The 20,652-nt window shown below is 42.9% G+C and overlaps 1 protein-coding gene across 2 annotated transcripts in view; it reads left to right on the top strand.

Moving 5' to 3' along the window:
- LOC143805674 (neuronal PAS domain-containing protein 2-like) overlaps window positions 1-20,652 on the top strand; it is a 163,513-nt gene that overhangs the window by 138,228 nt on the left and 4,633 nt on the right. For both annotated transcript variants that reach the window (XM_077285214.1, XM_077285213.1), the window contains exons 12-20: window positions 362-509; window positions 2,840-2,921; window positions 5,123-5,246; window positions 5,386-5,492; window positions 5,578-5,664; window positions 7,690-7,848; window positions 8,808-9,002; window positions 11,092-11,633; window positions 20,138-20,345. In XM_077285214.1, the coding sequence (XP_077141329.1) occupies window positions 362-509; window positions 2,840-2,921; window positions 5,123-5,246; window positions 5,386-5,492; window positions 5,578-5,664; window positions 7,690-7,848; window positions 8,808-9,002; window positions 11,092-11,633; window positions 20,138-20,345 (1,652 nt within the window). The remainder of the gene's footprint in view (window positions 1-361; window positions 510-2,839; window positions 2,922-5,122; window positions 5,247-5,385; window positions 5,493-5,577; window positions 5,665-7,689; window positions 7,849-8,807; window positions 9,003-11,091; window positions 11,634-20,137; window positions 20,346-20,652) is intronic.

The following is a 20,652-nucleotide window of genomic DNA, read 5'->3' as shown; positions in this document are numbered from 1 at the left end:
TAAGATGTTGCAGAGCTATGTTTGCCAGATATGTCAGGGATAGCTTTGTCATGTAGTGATACCACTTTGTCTGCTATGTAGCTCTATCTGGGCATACAGCAATCCCTTCTATGTATTCCCACAGTAAATAATCCAGCCCTAAGGTGCTGAATAGTAATTTACACTCTGCTACCTCTGTAATAAATGGCGTGCAGAACTTGTTAGAATGTTGTAAAGCTTCTTGATAACGTACCTTGTGCTTTCCCACTGACCCTGGTCCCCTTGATGCTATGCTTTCCTTGGCTTCTCAGCATATTGTTGGCTCTAGTGTCCCTTATATGTCTGTCACTGATTATTTTGTTTTTCCTTCATTGCCTGTTAGTGATGCAATATGGGAAGGGAAAGTCCTGTTACTACAGGTTTCTAACCAAAGGCCAACAGTGGATCTGGCTGCAGACGCACTACTACATCACCTATCATCAGTGGAATTCCAAGCCGGAGTTTATTGTCTGTACACACACTGTCGTTAGGTAAGAATTCCTCATCTTGTGGTGAAGTTTGAGAACAGAATAGCGACACAGACCCCGATCCGGAGCCAAATCCTCGCAGCTGTTTGGCCTGGCGCTTTTCCTATTATTCAGTCCTGTCTTCAATGATTTCTGACGTTTTGTAAGAGAAATTCAAGCAAAAAACTCTGTTAGGCTAAGTTCACACTAGCGTTGTGCGCCGCTGCGTCGGCGACGCAACGCACAACGCACGCCAAAACGCGGCAAAACGCACGCAAAAACGCTGCGTTTTGCGACGCATGCGTCGTTTTTTGCCGAAAATCGGACGCAAGAAAAATGCAACTTGCTGCGTTTTTTTGGTCCGACGCTTGCGGCAAAAAAGACGCATGTGTGGCACAACGCAACAAAAAAAAACGCATGCGTCCCCCATGTTAAGTATAGGGGGCGCATGACGCATGCGTCGCCGCTGCGTCGCCGACGCAAACCCGACGCACATTAGCTTAACGCTAATGTGAACGTAGCCTTACAGACAAAAGTCTGACGGTCACTTGGCAAAACCTAGACTAGGCGCCCGTGCACACTGACAATACTTGTTATTAACGTTAAAGGCGTATTCTGGAAATGTTATATTGATATTTCTATATTAAAGGGAATCTGTCACCAGGTTTTTGCAACCTAATTCAAGAGCAGCATAATGTAGGGGCAGAGACCCTGATTCCAGTGATGTATCACGTACTGGTCTGCTTGGTGCAGTTTTGATAAAATCAGTGTTTTATCAGCAGGAGACTATCACTAAAGGACTAGTAACCCTGCTGCCTTGTAGTCCGAAATATTCATGGGCTATGTATAACCTCGCCCCTTCCACTGCTTGGCTGTTTTCTGTGTACACTGCACATGTGCAAAAAGCTGCCAATCAGTGGTGTGGGTGGGGTTATACAGAGCTCAGCATTCACAGAACTGCTAGATCTGCAGCAGATAAAACAGGGATTTTAGCAAAATGACAGCAAGCAGCCTAGTAAGTGATACCTTGTTGGAATCAGTGTCTTTCTCTACATTATGCTGCTCTCAGACGGAAGAGCAAATACCTGGTGACAGATTCCCTTTAAGGATATAACGTCACTATCAAAGTCCTGGAAAACTCCTTTAATGTCCAACCTAATTGGATCTTTGGTTTTCACTCAGAACACCAAGGGCACAATTCATCATTACTTTTTTTTAAGTCACTTTTCTTTTTTGACTTGTCCTTTTTATTTATTTGTTTGCACCAAATTCATCAAAGTGGTGATTCACGATTTTTGCGCAAAGACAAAAATTGTCTTTTTTTTCCCTCTTTGACTTTATTTTTTCCACTTTTTAGCAGGAAAAGTCACATGTGTAGCAAATAATTGACCTACATAGAATAACTACAGGAGAGGCTTGGAGTTGCACCAAATTTTGCAAGTTTTTTTTTATTTTTAAAGGTTATGTTTGATGAACCAATCTAAAACATCTGGAAAAGCCACATTGATGTAAAAACCAGAACACTAACTAAGCCACAAAAGACAACTTTAAAAAAAAAGCAAATCTTTGGATACATTCCTTACAAATGAACAAGTCAAAAATTGAGAGGTTTCATGCCATAAAACTGGTAGAAATGCAATGATGAATTGGGCCCGAAATCCATTTACTGCTCTTCTTCTGGAGCCCAGTCACCACTAGGGGGAGCCCAGTGCAATTGGTTTTATACAGCTGTTATAGAACTCAAGCAGATTGCTATGCACCTAGCTCCACCTAGTGGCAGCAGCAGGGAAATGCTGTGATGGTGCTTCTGAAAGAACAAGTTTAGTGCCAGGTCCACTCCCATTACAAGTCCCATAGAAGTCTATGAAATGTCCAATACTGATTTTACCATTGGAATATTGAGTCAGCTTGTAATATAATATGATTTATGAGTTCTTGGCTATTTCCAGTAGTCTCATAGACAGAAATTTGGTTTTGCAAGCGGAGTCAGAGATTTGCCCCCTTGTATAAAACCCTCTACATTTGCTGCATGTAGATCCTTGAACCTGTGCAAATAATCAGCCAGTGTTACTTCTGGTATATAGTGCCCTCTACTGACTGTAGCATTATAGAAAGCCCATAGACTTTTCAATGGTGTGATAGCGTACCGATGGCAGAAAAAAGATTCACATCTAAGTTATATAACGTCATGAATGCGGGGAGCGTTTCCTAATGTATCACCAGTCTGTCAGTGCACTCACAGTATTTGTATGGTAGAGGTAGCGGATGTACAGTAGGTGTTCATATATGTCACATTCATGCTTGTAGAGAAGACATGTTCCTCGCTCCCTATAACATCTCATACCGCTCTACAGTTATCCTGAAGTCCGAGCAGAGAGGAGGCGAGACCTGGGTCTGGAGGAGTCCGCCCTGGAAACTGCAGACTCCTCATTGAAGGTATTGTGCAACCATCAGCATGACACTAACACTCAGGCTATGTGCACACGTAGATGGAACCTCTGCAGATTTTTCCGCATCTGTTTTGAGAAATCCGCAAGTAAAAAGCACTGCGGTTTACCTGCGGATTTACCGCGGTTTTTGTGCGGGTTCCACCTGCGGTTTTACCCCTGTGGATTCCTATTATGGAGCAGGTGTAAACCGCTGCGGAATCCGCACAAAGAATTTACATGCTGTGGAATATAAACCACTGTGTTTCCGTGCAGTATTTTCCGCAACATGTGCACTGCGGATTTTGTTTTCCATAGGTTTACATGGTACTGTAAACTCATGGAAAGCAGCTGCGAATCAGCAGCGTCAAAACCGCAGCAAAATCTGCACATAGCCTTATGATTGGCCGCGAGAGTGCTGGTTATGTCATTTAGTTTTCTGTTCGGGAATGATAACAGTGCTCCACTAGCTGTGCCTGCTACATAATAGGACACCCCTGAGCTATGTCCCGGAAAGCTAATGATCCTTCTAGGTGCGATCTGCAAAGGCATCGTAGCGGTCACATCCTTAGTGCATCAGTGACACCAGCCTCATAACATTGAGCTACATATTAAGATCGTCATACAGCCCCCAATCACCTCAATGATTCTGTTGAACGGACAGAATCAAGTTTTAGGACTTTATCGTGATCTACTGTAAGTTTCCATCAGTAAAACCGCTGTGAATCCTGGATATAATACAGTCCCAAAATAGGAACTTTTTTTAGGGGTGTATGAAACAAGTCAATGTGCTGAAAATGGTTTTAATTCAGCTATTATAAAGGGAACCTGTCAGCAGGATTTCACACTACAAGCTATTTATGCACATGTAGTTCTTTCAAAGACAAGTCCAGCAATTCCTCTACATGGCCAGTCCGTTCCTCCAGTACTGAGAAATCAGTATTTGTATTGATAAGCAAATACGGCTAAACAGCTATAGTAGATTTGAAGCCTCTGTCACACCAGCTCTATTTCCTCCCCACAGCTGCCTCGTCCTGTTTGATCAACCACTCCTTTGCCTGAAGTCACACAGCATAGAGGTTGTCAGTCAAGCATTAGGAGGCGGCGCTGGACAGAGAATAGAGCTGGAGTGACAGAGGCTTCAGATCTACCATAGTCCTTCAGCCTCAGTTGTATATTAATTTAAATGTTGAATTCTCAGTAAAACAGGAACGGACTGGCCATGTATAGGTATTGCTGGACTTATCTTTCAAAGAGCTACATGCGCATATAAATAGTTTGGAGTGTGAGATCATACTGATAGATTCTAGGGAATCTGTCAGCAGGTTCCTTCTATGTAACCTGAGGGGACAGAGACCCTGATTCCAGCAATGTATCACTTACTTTACTAAGTGCAGCAAATGTGATAAAATCACAGTTTTCTCTGCTGCAGTTTAGCAGTGCTTATCCTGAGCTGTGTATAACACCTCCCACACCACTGATTGGCAGGTTTGTGTGCACATTATATATTGCCAGAAAACTGTTAATCACTGGTGGGGGGTGTGGTTAGACTGGGAAGCACGAGACACCTAGTTCTGTAGTGATAATCTCCTGATGATAAAACACTGATTTAATTTATTTAAAAAACAAACAGCCTAGTAAGTGATACATTGCTGGTATAAGGGTCTCTCTCCCTACATCATGGTGATTACTCAGCAAAAATCTGCTGACAGATTCCCTTTAAAAACATGGTAGTACATTGTCTGTCCATTTATATTTGAAGAAATATTTTACTCTAATGCTCCAACTACTTCTATATAGAATTATTTTAGGCTGGGGCTACACTGTCACTTTGGCCGCAACACAGGTCACGTCCTCCAAAATCACTATACGCCTCTGCTGCTTCTCAGAAAAATGTCAGTTAATGACGTAACATTATGACCCACAATGCAACTAAAAAAACATCTAGCGGGTTCTAACTTTTAGTGACTTGCTTGTCGTTGTACCTAGCAGTTGGTAATGCAACCCTAGTCCTCTGCATTATGCTGGGATGTAGCGGCATCATACAGTGATCTCTGGCTGCCCGATCGCAGCCAAAGTAACCGGGAAGCCCCAGCCTGGGTGTCACTCATTGTTACATAGGATGGACTGAATTATAGAACACATATTCTTGTATTTTACTATGCATCTGCATTGAATTAATATCTTTATTGTCTTCTCTTCTAAAATCAGATCCAAAACACCTATCTGGATATTAGGCAATGTACCAATAACCAGGAGCCGAGCAGGGAAGGAGTGTCTGTGTCATCGCACAGTTCCCGCAGATCGTCCCACACGGCCCTTTCAGACTCCGCTTGTATGTACACTTCTTGTTCTTTATTGTGCCAGATTTATTCCACACCCATGTTTTATCTTATGTTCTATATACAGCAGAGTATATATATCTTTATGATATTCCTATATTGCTCCTAATGCAACTTTCTGATATGTTTTAGCCACATCTTCCATGCGACATACAGAAGCCAGTACTCCTTCTAGACACTCCATGACTCTGAACCAGCAAGAAATGCCCCAAATAAGAATGGCCCCCAATGCAAACCAGGTATATACATACGTGTGACTATAACAATGCCAGGCACTTATTACATGGGCAAAACATATTCCAAACCATCTTTGTCTTTCTGTAGCCGGTGGTAACTTCTCAACCTTCCACTGAACATATATCCCAACATCATGTTCCACAGCCGACTATTTCACCACAGCAAGCCATCATGGTAAATATGAAGATCTAATGTAGCCAGAAGACTGGGATCATTCCACATTTCACAATGAGATATTTCATAAAATGTGCAGATCTTCATTCTACAGCAAACTGCTTGAAGGAACAACCCTTAAAGAAGCACTCCTCCTCCAATCAAAATGTTATCCTCTTAATATACTGCAGTTGTCACATTATTATATAACACGGTGTCATTTTGCCTTTCTACCCAGTTATTTCTTCTATTTTCTATCAGGTCTATGACATCACATGATTAAAAACTGACTAGCTGAATCCTTCTAAGCTCTATGTAGAAACAGGAGGTCAATTTTCCCTGCACGAGTCACAAGTCACTGCAACAGTCAATGGCAGGGGGAAGAGGAGCTGGGTCAGGAGTTGGAGAGGAAATGATAAATGTATGGACAAGAGACTTCCTGTTTCTACATACATCAGAAAAAAGAGAAGAATTATTTGGTAGAAAGGCATAATGAGCAATTGTAAGTACACAGCCCTATATAATATGATTGCAATATGTTAGGAGGAGAAAAATTTTGATAGGAGTGCTTCTTCAATGCAATATTATTTATACTGTGACCCATAGGCACCCTGCATTACTGCATTATTGCATTGCTTACAGCACTCTTAAACTATTCATAGAAATAGTAATTGTTGAAGAATTTGGATAAATAATAAAAAAAATAGCATACTTCTTGTATGAAAATGGAGAATTACAATCACTTTATTAATTAGAAAAACTAAAAGTGTATCTGCGCTTTTCGGTATCTTTTCAGAATAAATGCGTGCACATGAGGAATGTAACACTATTTATGGCAATTACTGTATATGACTTTTATTCTGCACATTTAGCAGTTTTTCCCTCTGCACTAGAAGCATCAGCAGATTTCTGCAAGTGCTCATTACTGGAGTTTGCCTAGGGCGCCCGGGTATGCCCCGAGTATCGCGGTGCTCGAGTGACATGTTGGAGTCCCCGCACTCGCATGTTTCGCGGTTGTTAGACAGCCACAAAATTTGCGAGGATTGCCTGACATACACGGGCAACAGCGATGAAACTTGCCGGCGCGGGGACTCAAACACGTCACTCAAGCACCCGCGATACTCTGTTCATACCCGAGCACCCTAGGCAAACTCCAGTAACGAGCACGTGCGCTCATCACTAGTCTCTGCTGTTCTTTGTCTAACACAAACTTATATACACCCCATTATATACACATGGTATATACGGGGTGGGCCATTTATATGGATATGTGCAGCATCTGAAACAACGGACACTGGAAGCCTGTGCTAGCATTTCTTCTGTGGTGTTGGTATCAGTGTGTCAAGAGTGGGAGAAGAGGGCTGCATTGATAATCCAACACAATGGGCAGCACTTTGAACACATTTTATAAGTGGTCATAAACTTGTAAATAACTCATGAAAGAATAAAGTTACGTTAAAACCAAGTACACCGTTGTTTTTTGTGTGAAATCCTCAATAAGTCTGATGTGTCACATGACCCTCTTCCCATTGGAAAAAATAAAGTTGGATCCTAAATGGCCGACTTCAAAAAGGCTGCCATGGTCATCACCCATCTTGAAAAGTTTCTCCCCTCCCATATACTAATGTGCCACAAACAGGAAGTTGATATCACCAACCATTCCCATCTTATTTAGGTGTATCCATATACATGGCCCACCTTGTGTATATATATATATATATATATATACAACCATTCTGCTCAGCCTCCATGATTTCTTCTGTTGTATCTACCAACACCCATATTTCATCTAAGTAGACTTGTCATCTTCACGCTTCATCTCTTCACAGCTGTTCTTTGTCTATCAAATACTCTTGTGTCTCTCATAATTCTACGTGTTGTTTGTACTTTGGCATCAGGTTTTATCTGTCTGGAAATGTCTGGGGAAAACATTTTAGAATGTCCTTTTTCCTTGATTGTCTTGTTGTTACATATTAATTAAAGATTAAAACCAACAAACTTAGCTCTTACTATCAGCTCAACAGCAGCTTTTATTCTGTTCTGTAGCCGGTTTGTCATTACCCCAGTCACCTCGGCATGGTGACTCAACTGAAGGAGCAGCTGGAAGAGAGGACGCGGATATTACAGGCCGACATCAAAACACAGCAGCAAGAACTAGATGTCTTAAAGGAACAGCTGCAGCTGGTGCAGGACTCCAATTTGCAGGTATCAAACATAAGGTCTATTTAGCATGTAACGACTGTGTGAAATGTAAAGTGAACAGGTCACCGTAATAAAATGCTGTTTACCTGCAGATATAGGGTTAATATACACATAAATAGCATGCAAATGCTGTATGGGTGACTTACTGGAAAAGCAGCAACAGGGAGAAAATTAAGTTTTATTTTCCCTTTACCCGCTTGCTCACCGCTCACTATACTGTTGGTGTGCTGTAACTAGTCCCCGACACGGCTTCACAGCCTGTTCTGCATGCTTGTGCTAAATAGCGGGCTTTCAATAAAAAACCTTCTCTTTTCTAAAGAATGGATAGATTTTTAATTCTGTAGTTTACTGAATGTTGTCTCAGGTTCTGCTCACATCTGCAGTCTATCAGCTGTGTTCAGCTTTCTAAGCGAGGAGTGTAGGGCTTGTAAGTTCTGTGCTGTAGAGCTTGGAAGCGCTCCTCTGAAACTTTGTGGATCATTAGATCTGGCCAACCTCAATGTCCCTGCACTCTTTCAGTCCTCTGCTTGCAGGATCGGAGAGCGCACAACTCTGACCAATGCCTTAGCCATGATGGTGGTCCAGGTTGTCAATCACTAGGAGAGTACTGGAGCAGTGGAATCCTGAAGAAGGAAGGGTCCCACTATCTGGACCTCCACTGATCAGCTGGTTTGGCGATCGTGTGTGAGCTTCTTCAGTTACTTCTCTTTTGCTTGATGTCTCATTTATACATTTCTTAGCAGCGGTGCAAGCATTGTTGTATTATCCCATTAACTTGAATCTGGAGGTTTATGGAGTGGGGTTTATCTGATGAGCCACACTTCTCGCACCATTTTAGTGGTGACTCTGACCATCTAACAATAATATATACTGTTTATTGTTTTAATATATTTCTTTTAAATAATGTCATCTATGAAAACAAAATATTTAAACGTTTTCCTCCCTCTTCTTTTTTTATGAAGATGTTTATGCAGCAACCAATATCAATGGGGTTCAAAAATGTACAGCAGTCTGATTCAAGAAGGGTCTCGCACCAGTCTGGAGCATCAGCCAGGCAAGGTCTGGAAATGGGAAAGAAATCTCAGTCCATGATGAGCTCCAAACGCTTTTGTGGCTCTCAGATAACCTCCACTCAACAGTATGGGACACCAAATCAGGTAACTAAGCCTTGTGCATCCATCACGTTGTCGACCAATTACATTGAAGCTTCTAATGTTTGACGTCTATCCACTTTGGTCATAAACGGGGTCTTGCCTCGGGATGTCCACATGATGTGATAGGATATTTGTGGGTTCCCTACTTGTAAGTTGTTGTAAGGCAAAGGTTATTTGGGTGCATGAAACCTACAAAAATGACCACATGGCCAATTGGGACATCCCCCTGAGCCTGAACAACAACACTGAAAAAAGTTTTTATGGATCAAAAAAAATAATAAAAAATGAATTAAGAATGCTTCTAGAAAATATTTGTATCAATATAATAATTCAATAAAGCAAGGGGATAAATGCAAATCAAAAATACATTTATTATAGAATAACATAAAAAATATATATTTGTTAGCACCGGTTCTTTTTAGCTGCTTATTTGTATCCTACCCCATCTATTTTTTGCCTTTTGTCCTTTTTTGATGTTATTCTATAATAAGATTTATTTTTGATCTGCATTTATCCCCTTGCTTTATTGGATCTTAGTTTCAATTATTATATTCATACACATATTTTCTAGAAGCATTCTTTATTCATTTTTTATTATTTTTTTGATCCATAAAAACTTTTTTCGGTGTTGTTATTTGGGTGCAGTCTTATAACTATGATAAAAAAGTGTTTGATTCAGAAATCTGTGGGTGGATGTAGAGATGCAATAAAATAAATAGATCCCATTTTAAATAAATAGATTCCATTTTTAATTATTATTTAAACCTATTGTTAAAACATCATTTGTCACAATACAGACTGCTGACATTATTAAATAGATATCTTAGATCTGTTGAGGCTGGTGTACTTACTTTGAAATTCCTGTCACACTATGGACTTTTTGAAAGTGTAAAACTCAATCTCCACCCACTTAATGTGATTGACAGAGTAGGTTGGTAGAGACTGAATACACTTGGACTCATAAGCTCTAACTCTATAGTTGGACTCAAAATGATCATCTAAAATGCTCATCGTCAGAGGCAGAATTACAATGGAATTTATACCCAGCTAATAACACAGGATCCAAGATGATATCACAATTCTAACAGTGCTCCCTTCCCAATGACTTTGCACACGCTCATTAGATGCTTCAATACAGTGGGTATACAGTCTGCATCATCTGTCTACTGCTGCAAATGTAAATGTGCAATTCTTGGAATAACAGGAAGTAGGAGTCTAAAATAGTCAGTGTTTATTGTGAGAATAGCGAGATTTCTATATTTTTTTATTTTAATACAGACTTGGTTATAGAAAGAAAAACATTAACTTGTAAAAAAATATTTCTGACACAAAAATGTGATTTAAACAATAGGTCATTTCCTGGGGTGACTTTCCCGTTAAATAAGATCTTACAGTATCCAATGACAGCACCTAAGTTAAACTGTGAATTAACCGTGTATTCTATGTGTTTAATACATACATTTTAATGGCGGTAGTTCAAAAGAAAAAAGAAACGCAGCACTCACCGGAGTTGGAGAGGATAAGTCTTCTTTATTTAGAACTTGTAGCAGTACATGTTCACGGCACGGGGGAGTAGGAGGTGAGGAGCGTGTGAGGCAAGACGGACAACGGCCGTTTCGCGCTGAACGGTAGCGCTTCTACGGGTCCATCCGTTGGACCCGTAGAAGCGCTACCGTTCAGCGCGAAACGGCCGTTGTCCGTCTTGCCTCACACGCTCCTCACCTCCTACTCCCCCGTGCCGTGAACATGTACTGCTACAAGTTCTAAATAAAGAAGACTTATCCTCTCCAACTCCGGTGAGTGCTGCGTTTCTTTTTTCTTTTGAACTACCGCCAGCTCAATTACTTGCTTTCATACGCTAGCACCTCCGTTGGTAAGCACGCTGGATGCAGTGCATATGTCCGATTTGTCCTCTAGTTCTAGAGTGGTGCCACTTCACTTTTTTCTTATTTCTTTGGTTGGACATACATTTTAATGTGCGCAACTGTTTCCAGTTATATAGTTAAAATTGAGATGAAATAATCTATTACTAGATATATTGCTTTTTTTCATCAATTAACAGCTGCTCATTTCTATTTCACATGTAAAAAAGAACACAACTCACCAGCAGCACCCCCAAAGTCAGCAGCACCAGCACACTCAGCAAGTACAACAGCAGGCATCGCAACATCAGCATCAACAAATACAGCAAACAACGGGGCAGCACCAGCATCAACAAATACAACAGCAAGTGCCACAGCACCAGCATCAGCAAATACAACAGCAAGCACCGCAACACCAGCATCAGCAAGTCCAGCAAGCACAACAGCAACTACAGCATCAGCAACTACAGCACCAGCTGCAGCAGCAACAGCAGCAACAGCAACAGCAGCAACAACTACAGAAGCAACAGCAGCTGCAGAAACATCAGCACCAGCAGCAACAGTTACAAAGACAACAGCAGATGATGAGAACAAATCAGACACAGCAAGCAGCTGTGTTACAGACTCATGGCAACATTGTGATGCCTCTATATAATAATACTATGATGTTCTCACAGACTCACAACCCTTCTTCTGCTTCTTCTTCACGAATTTCCTCAGATAATGTGGACAGATCCCAATCATCTGATTTCACTCAAGACAGGCATTTGAGGTACACAGTGTGATTTTCTATCTTATAACTACAGATATAAGTATGTATGTGTCCTGTAAAGTGTACAAGATATTTACACCTTTGGACACATTTTATTATTTTTTACTTACATGCATTTATTTTGGCCTAAAAATAAGTTTTGCAATTAGGTTTCATTAGACATGTTGCACCGCTTGGCTTTTAAGCCTTGCTGTTTCCATGCTCATTGCTGACTGTAGAATGGGATTAACTCTGAAACAGTCAGTGAGTTCACGGGGAGTTTATAACTCTTTTATCTGTTACTTAACTGCTCTCATTTGATTTATGACCACAAACTGAACTTTCATGTCTTCATAAATTAGCTGAGAGGAGCTCACACTGTGCCTGTTCACTTGGCCTGCAGTACCATATTTTTCGGACTATAAGATGCACCGGACCATAAGACGCACCCCAAATTTTCAGAAGGAAAATAGGGAAAAAAATAATGTGTCAAATGAGGGTCCGTCTAACATTTAGAATTCAGCTTACCAGGGAAAGGATCGGCACAGGTGCAGGAGTGGTCACAGGGGTCGTTCGGTGGTCCAGGCTGGTGCGATGGCCTCTGGGAAATCCCATCCCAGGCTGGTGCAATGGTGGTGCTCTGTGTTGTGGCTGTGCTCTGTGGGGTGGCTGTGCTCTGTGGGGTGGCTGTGCTCTGTGGGGTGGCTGTTCTCTGTAGGGTGGCTGCGCTCTGCTGGGGTGGCAGCGCTCTGTGCTGGGGCGGCAGCGGGGCTCTGTGCTGGGGCGGCAGCGGGGCTCTGTGCTGGGGCGGCAGTGGGGCTCTGTGCTGGGGCGGCAGCGAGGCTCTGTGCTGGGGCGGCAGCGGGGCTCTGTGCTGCATGGGGGACTCCGCCGGCATTTCGTCAAAGCCCGGAGGCCCCCGCAGCTCCGTTGCTGCGATGCAGTGGCCTCTGGTAAAATGGACGCCGGGACAGTGCATGCTCAGATTAAGATCTTATGGTCCAAAAAATACGGTATATGTGGGGACTCGGTCTTTGGGTAATCATCACATTATTATCGTACTCCAAATCATGCAGCGTATATGGACATTTAGTTAATTCAATCTTTAGCCAGCAATAGATAGTGGCTATCAAAGGCAAACTGTACTTTTTGATTAATGAAATTCAATAAAAAATTTTTCCTTACAAAATACAGGCGTTTAAAGTGAATCTGTCAGTAGCATCACACCTCCTAGGCCATATGGGCATGTAGGACCATAGAAATCCACATTTTTCTTATATGCAAATGAGCTGTTCCGGACTATGGGCCAGATATAGATTTCCCTGAGAATTCGCTTACAGAGCTTATTTTAAGTAAAAGGAGGAGTTACCAGTGTGATACATGTCAGGTCTTATAATCACACACACTATGCAGTGAGATGAGAGCTGACACAGTACAGCAGAAGTGAACTTTGTCTCATTACAAACAATTGCAGCAGCACGTGTCCTCTCATAGTGCTGGCAGTTCTGCTGAAGATCTGTGACTGGTTATAACCAACATAGTACACCAGTGTTATACCTTGTCTCATTACAAACACAAGCATGTTTGCAGTTGTCTTCTCACATTGCTTTCAGCTCTGCTATATTGTCCCTCCGTGAGATGACATCTGCAGCTGCAAACATTTTTGTAATGAGACAAAGTTCACTTCTGCTGTACTGTGTTTGTTCTGATTTCACTGCAGAGCTGTGTGTGATTATAACCAACACAGTACTGCAGAGTTGAACCTTGTCTCATTGCAAAGACAATGACATGCTCCCTGTGACATGGAAGCTGAAGCACTGTGAGAGAACAAATGTGCAAATATGGTAGTTTGACAGAAGAGAACTTTGTCTCATTATTGTTAGCTCTGCTGTACTGTTAGTTCTGATCTCACTGCAGAGCTGTGCGTCATCATGAGAGCAAAGTGTCAGTCATTGCAAGCTGTGAAATGAGAAGAAAAACCGGCACTAAACAAACTCACATACCTCCACACATAGGATTCAGCTTGCGGACACATTTCTTCTTGCACCAAAGACTCACAGGTGTATGTGAACATCCCAGCAGATGAGCTTATTCAGATATGCAGGATAGAATTGAAGGGTGGCACTCTGTGGACACTATTTGGTGAAAAAACTTCTTTATTAGTTGCATAAAAAAGACATGGAAGCAGGGGAGCGCTGGTGACTGTGCAGACTACAGTCATTTTCGGGTACACACTAGGCATCAGCGGGTCCAGGTATTACATGCCTCACTCTGGTAACTCCCCCTATCACTTAAATAATCTCTGGAAGCAGATTCTCAGGGAGATCTATGTCCGGCCCATAGCCTGGAACATATAAGAAAAACGTGGATTTCTCTTGAATAAGACATCGGGACACAGATGTCAACGTATCATTTTATTCAGCTTCATATGACCTACATGGCCATATACTGTAGATGACTTAGGAGTAGTGATGAGCGAATATACTCATTACTCGAGATTTCTCGAGCATGCTCGGGTGACCTCCGAGTATTTTTTAGTGCTCAGAGATTTAGTTTTCATCACCTCAGCTGAATGATTTACATCTGATAGCCAGCATAAGTACATGTGGGGGTTGCCTGGTTGCTAGGGAATCCCCACATGTACTTATGCTGGCCAACAGATGTAAATCATTCAGCTGAGGTGAGGAATACTAAATCTCCGAATACTAAAAAATACTCGGAGGACACCTGACCATGCTCGGGAAATCTCGAGTAACGAGTATATTCGCTCATCACTACTTAGGAGTGATGATCCTACTCACAGATTCCCTTTAAGAAAGGTAAAATAGAATATACCCAGAAGATGTCCATATGTTTCAATTCAAAACAGTGGCAATAAGTATCACATCCTTTGTTTGCATATGTTCATCCATGGTTTTCTCCTCAATACAAGCCACTTATTTTTATCCCTTCAACACATTGGACATACTGGTACATCTGTTGTGAATTCCGTTCTGGAGCTCCCTCCTGTGGTTGCTAATGGTATTTTTGTGAGTTCTGCCCTTGGGCTCCCTCTGGTGGTTTCGAGTGGAACTGCTGCTCCTTTAGGTGGCTGTAGCAGCTGCCTTCACTAATCGCCTTGCCTGGGTTTGTTATTTAAACCTGCTCTGGGCTTTAGTTCATGCCAGCTGTCAATGTTCTTAGTTGGATTTGGTTCTCTCCTTGGATTTCTCATATGGCCTGTCCTTGTCAGCAAAAGATAAGTTTTTGCTAGTCCTTGTTTGTCCATTTGTTTTGGACTTTATTGCTCTGCAAATATGTCTCTTTTTGTCCAGCTTGTCACTATGTCATATTCAGGCTAGCTGGAAGCTCTGGGAAAGCAGATTTGACCCTCCACACCGTGAGTCGGTGTGGAGTTCATTTTTGTAAACTCTGCGTGGATTTTGTAGTTTTTAATACTGACCGCACAGTATCCTTTTCTCTCTGTCTATCAAGTTTAGTATTGGCCTCCTTTGCTGAAACCTGATTTCATTTCTGTGTACGTCATTTCCCTCTCCACTCACAGTCAATATTTGTGGGGGGCTGTCTTTCCTTTTGGGGTTTTCTCTGAGGCAAGAGAGCGTTCTATTTCCTTCTTTAGGGGTAGTTAGTTCTTAGGCTGTGAAGAGGTGTCTAGGGAGAGTCAGGAACATCCCACGGCTATTACTAGTGTTGTTGTTAGGATTAGGGACTGCGGTCAGTAGAGATACCACCTTCTCAGAGCTCGTCCCATGTTGCGTTTTAGCCACCAGGTCATATCAGTGCGGCCACTTAACCACCAGGTCATAACATACATCCTACTCCGCAGTGTGTTCCCGCAAATACACGTACCGGTACGTCCTGGCAGTTGTACTGGTATAGAAGCGGTGCCCACACGATTATCGCCAGGAGCTTGGCTTAAGTGATGGCCAAAACCCAGCCGTCACTGCCAGGAGTAGTGACCACACCGCCCCAGGCTGTTTAACCTTCTAAATGCTGCGATCAATAGCGATAGCATCATTTAGAAGGCAGTGAAAGGAAGTGAGCTACATCTCCCGTCCGTACGGCGCCCCTGTGAAGTCATCGTGGGGGCCCGTGGTTGCCATAGCAGCAGGTCACATGTCGACCTCCTGGTCTGCCACCAAAGGACCTCTGCTTAGACCATGCCTGAAGCACTACATACTGGGCACTATAATGGCAGATTTGCAATTTTCACTCGGCAACATCCACTGCTGCTTGTTTATTGAAACCACCCGTGGAGTCAAAATCATCACTGCACCTGTAAATAAATTCCCAGAGGGGCGTAATTTACAAAATGGGGTCAACCTGAGGGGGGATTCTACTCTTCTGGCACTTAGGGGCAGTGGCATACCGCCAATGGCAGCAGGCCACGTGACTGCTATGGGGCCCTGAGGGGTGAGGGGGCCCACCGGAGTCAGACCGCAACAGCTGTGCTGTGCCATGTGCCTTTAATTAAATGTGTGCGCCGCCGTCACTCTGTATCTGGCCTGTCCTATCTCCTCCTTTCTAGTCCTGCACTGCTCCCGGCTGAACGTAGCTTTCCAGCCAGAGAGAGCAGTGCTGGGCCCGGCCGGAAGTAGTTGTACATGTGAGGGCGGCAACCGGCTGTTGGAGGCGGACCGTGAGGAGCTGAGGCTGTGTGGAGACACAAGACAGTGAGCTGGGCCCTGCACAAATGCCTCCCAGCCATCACTCGGCCCCTCTGTGCACCGGGTGCCGCCTCCTCTGCCTTCATTAACGTCCCCGGCGCCTGCGCTGTAAGTTCCCATTATGTGATGTGAGTCAAAGGGCAGAGCAAACTGCGCATGCCCGAAAAATGAACTTACAGCGCAGGCGCTGGGGACGTTAATGAAGGCACAGGAGGCGGCACCCGGCGCACAGAGGGGCCGAGTGATGGCTGGGAGGCGTTTGTGTCCGAGGGGAAAAGACACGCCCCCCGGACAGACTACAGGTATGGCGGGCAAATTAAAAAAACGAATATTACAGCATTGATAGGGACCCCAAATAAAAGAGCCACCTTGACAGAATGCAGCATTAGTGCTGCACAAGTGGCTCGTTTAGTTAAAAACACCAGGGGGGTGACGTTCCCTTTAAGGCTATGTGCCCATGTTGCAGAATAGAAGCAGATTTTTCTGTTTCAAATCCGCACTCCCTAGCCAAGGAAAATGCTTGCGAATTTTAATGCGTTTTTCAAGCGTTTTTGTCACGTTTTTCATGCGTTTTTTCTAAGCGTTTTCCTATTCAGCTCTATGGCAGTGGAATAGCCGTGATTCTGCAAAATTAATGAACATGCTGTGTATTTTTCCGTGATGCGATGCCGTTGCGGAAAAAACATAGCATGGGCACAACAATTGCGGAATGCTATTAAAATTAATGGGATGCGTTTTTTATGCGTTTCCGCCACAGAGAAATGCGGCGAAAATGCTTAAAAAAACGCAATGTGGGCACACAGCCTAAGACTTAAAAATGCTCATTACGCCACTAGATAAATTCCTCGAGAGGTATAGTTTACAAAATGGCATCATGTGTGGGGGTTTCTGCTGTTTTGGCATGTCAGAGGCTCTTCAAACGCGACACGACATCCGCAATCTATTTCAGCCAAAATTGCGCTTGAGAATTCTATTGGGGCAACTTCCATTTTGGGCCCGCTGTGTGTTCACAGTAGTTTTCCACCACATATGAGGTATCAGCATACTCAGGAGAAATTGCACAACAAATTGTATGGTCGATTTTCTCCTTTTACCTTTGTGAAAATGAAAAATATGAGGATAAAGCAAGATTTATGTATTTTTCCATTTTCATGACTCAATGTTATAAAACTCCATGAAGCACCTGTGGGTTCAAGGAGTTTACCAAAATGGGGTCACCTGTGGTGTTTTGCACTGTTTAGGCACATCAGGGGTTCTGCAAACGCGACATGGCGTCCGATATCTATTCCACTGTATTTTGCGCTCCAAAAGCCAAATGGTGCTCCTTCCCTTCCGAGCCCACATATTGGGTATCGCTCTACTCAGGAGAAATTGCACAGCAAATTTTGGGGTCCATTTTCTCCTGTTACCCTCATGAAAATTAAAATTTTGGGGCAAAAACAAGATTTTTGTGGGAAAAAGTAAAATTTTAAGTTTTCCTTTCACACTGCTTAAATTTCTGGGACTCAACTTAAGGGCTAATACATTTCTTGAATGTGGTTTTGAGCAATTTGATGGGTGCAGTTTTTAAAAAGGTGTGACTTTTGGTTACTTTCTGTCGCATAGGCCCCTGAAAGTCCCTTCAAATGTGATGTGGTCCCTAAAACAATTAGTTTTGTAAATTTTGCTGTAAAAATAAAACAAAATTCTTATTACATTTTAACCCTTCTAACTTCCGAAAAAAATTCTCTTTAAAAAATTATGTTGATGTGAAGTAGACATGTGGTACATGTTATTTATAATCTATTTTGTGTGGTATATCTATTTTTTAAGGGCATAAAAATTAAAAGTTTGAAAATTGCAAAATTTTCAAATTTTTGATATTTTCATATATAAACGCAAATCATATCGACCAAAATTAACCACTATCATGAAGCACAATGTGTCACAAAAAAAACAATCTCAGAATCACTGGAACATGTTGAAGCGTTCCAGAGTTATTACCACAAAAAATGACACTGGTCAGAAGTGTCAAATTTGGCTTGGTCAGGAAGGTGAAAACAAGCTTGTGGCTGAAGGAGTTAAGCAGCTTCCCAACATGTCTGGGATCTTTTTTCTTGACTCACCAGAAATCATCTATTACCAACAAGAGATACTGGAAGAAAGCTCATATTTGAGCTTGAGGATGCTAGTATTATACGGAGTCAGCTATCATTTGTTAGGGGTCGAGTTCCCGCCTCTGCACAGGGAGAATCTCGGGCCATCTTCGCTGCAGTCTCCCATTCTTATCCTGCCGCAGTGGAGCCTGCTCAGCGGAGACGTCGGTCCCAGTGTCTCACTCAGGCTGACTCTGTGCAAAGAGTTGCTGCTGCCTTTCCTGCTTCTGCCATTGAGGCCAGTGTTGGGCAGCGGCGAGCAGACGCTGCTGGGACTAAGTCCTGCTTTCCTCGTTCTGAGCATGCCCAGAGTAAGATCTCTTAGTGGAGATCGAGGGTCACATGTTCAAATACTGCTGTCAATTCTATTGGTCCTTCTAGGAAGGTCCTGTAGGTGCGCAGACTGTAGCAGCCTCTCATTGGTCCTTCTAGGAAGGTCCTGTACGTGCTGCATCTATTTAAGCCTCGCATGGCCGCACGGCCATGCGCTAGTGTCTTTTCAAGTTATGTGCTTTGCGCCAGTGTGGTCATGTGGTTGTATGTGTTCAGGGACCCGGCTAAAATAAGCCCCTAGAATGCTGGCACCTCCGGCAAGGAGTTTTGTATGCATGACCACTGATTGCTCTAATTTGGGTAGTTAGCCTGTGCCTGTGTGAAAGTTAACAGGGCACAGAGCTTTGCTTTCTCGGCTGCTCTGTGAAGCTAACAGAGCTGGTTCATACCGCCATATAGTACCGCCGTTTCCTAGCAGCAGGTTCTCCTGCACGGTGGACCCCGGGCTGCGAACGCATCTGTTTCAATAAAACATTTATATTTACTCGGTGCGTTCCCTAGCCCTAACATCATTTATGTCCAGAGTTGAGGAAAAAGATTCTGATTCAGAACCCTGGTCAACAATATGTGGCCAACGGCCCAGAGTCCTGTGAACCTCCTCCTACCGGTCAGGATTCCCGGCATCTCTTCTGATTAGCAGGCCAAAGATGATATAATTATGCATTACGTTGCACCCTGCCTACTAATTAGAAGAGGCGCTGGGGCTGGTGAAGGTTCACAAGGATCTGGACCAGGGTCCTCCAAATAAAAATGTCTCTCAGCTCTAGTACAGACCTCATAAAAATCTGGTTCTTTTGGAACTGTTTGACTTTTTACATTTCTCTTTAGTCTGGTCATGAACAGCTGTGTATTTGTGCCACTTTTATTTCCCATCCCCTATCTTGACTTTCCTGGAATCCCCATTCCTACCGGGAAGCTCCCAGCTCACTGGAGGTTTACAAAAACTCTTCCACTGGGGCCCATTAGACCATAGATATGCCACAGGCAGTAGAAGTACACGTATTTAAGTAAAAAAAAAGATACCCTCAAAGTTGTGCATATTTTTTCATGGGAATCGGTCACAGGCTCTGCATACTAGAAACACTGTTACTAAATAGGACTGCCGACTGGACTCATATGGCAAGGTGGAGTGTTGTAGCAAAAAAGTTGTGGTGTTTTTAAGATGTGCCAGAATGCTCCAAAATTTGAGCGTAAAATAATGGTGTAAAAGAAGTTAACCAAGAGGTGGTATAATGTTAGACAAAACAAAGAAATGCATCCTCCGGCTTGAGCTACTGTGATAAACATGGAGCATAAAATCTACTTCTAAACCCCATGGATAGGGATAACTTCCAAACTTGAGAATACCCCTTAATGTTATGTCTGTGTTACATGTTTTTCTCTATGACAGGTTTGTCCAGGACCAACAAATGCGGCCGCCCTCGATACAAATGCAACCAATCACATGTAGCGCAGTGATTGCAGCGTCTCCCGCTCCGGCGTACACCCCCTCCATAATGATCCCTGCAGCCAGCTTTACCCCCCAACAGACCCATGCTGCAGTTCACCTCCACCATCGTCAGCAACAGCAAGTCCAACCGCAGCATCTCTACCTTCAGGTAACGTAAATGGTAGAAATCTGTAAAGATCAAATATACAGTTTGACTTTTGGGACTGAAAAGGGGATGAATTTGCAAGAATTGACCAATTGTTTAATACATGGTTTTATGTAAAATGTATTTTTAAATAATTTTGATGTTTTTTTTTCCATTATTTTCTATGTCCCTATCTATATTAAAGCACCACGCCAGCATTTTAAAATTTTTTATTTTACCGCTGTAGTGGTGCCACTAATCCAAGTTCCCTGCCCCCGATCTTATACTTACCAGCCGTTACCTTCCCATGTAATTGGCGCCACTTTGGTCA

Source organism: Ranitomeya variabilis, chromosome 2 (genome assembly GCF_051348905.1).
Source record: "Ranitomeya variabilis isolate aRanVar5 chromosome 2, aRanVar5.hap1, whole genome shotgun sequence".
Lineage (NCBI taxonomy): Eukaryota > Metazoa > Chordata > Amphibia > Anura > Dendrobatidae > Ranitomeya > Ranitomeya variabilis.
Note: the sequence above shows the minus strand (reverse complement) of the source record. Positions and strands in the feature narration are given on the sequence as shown.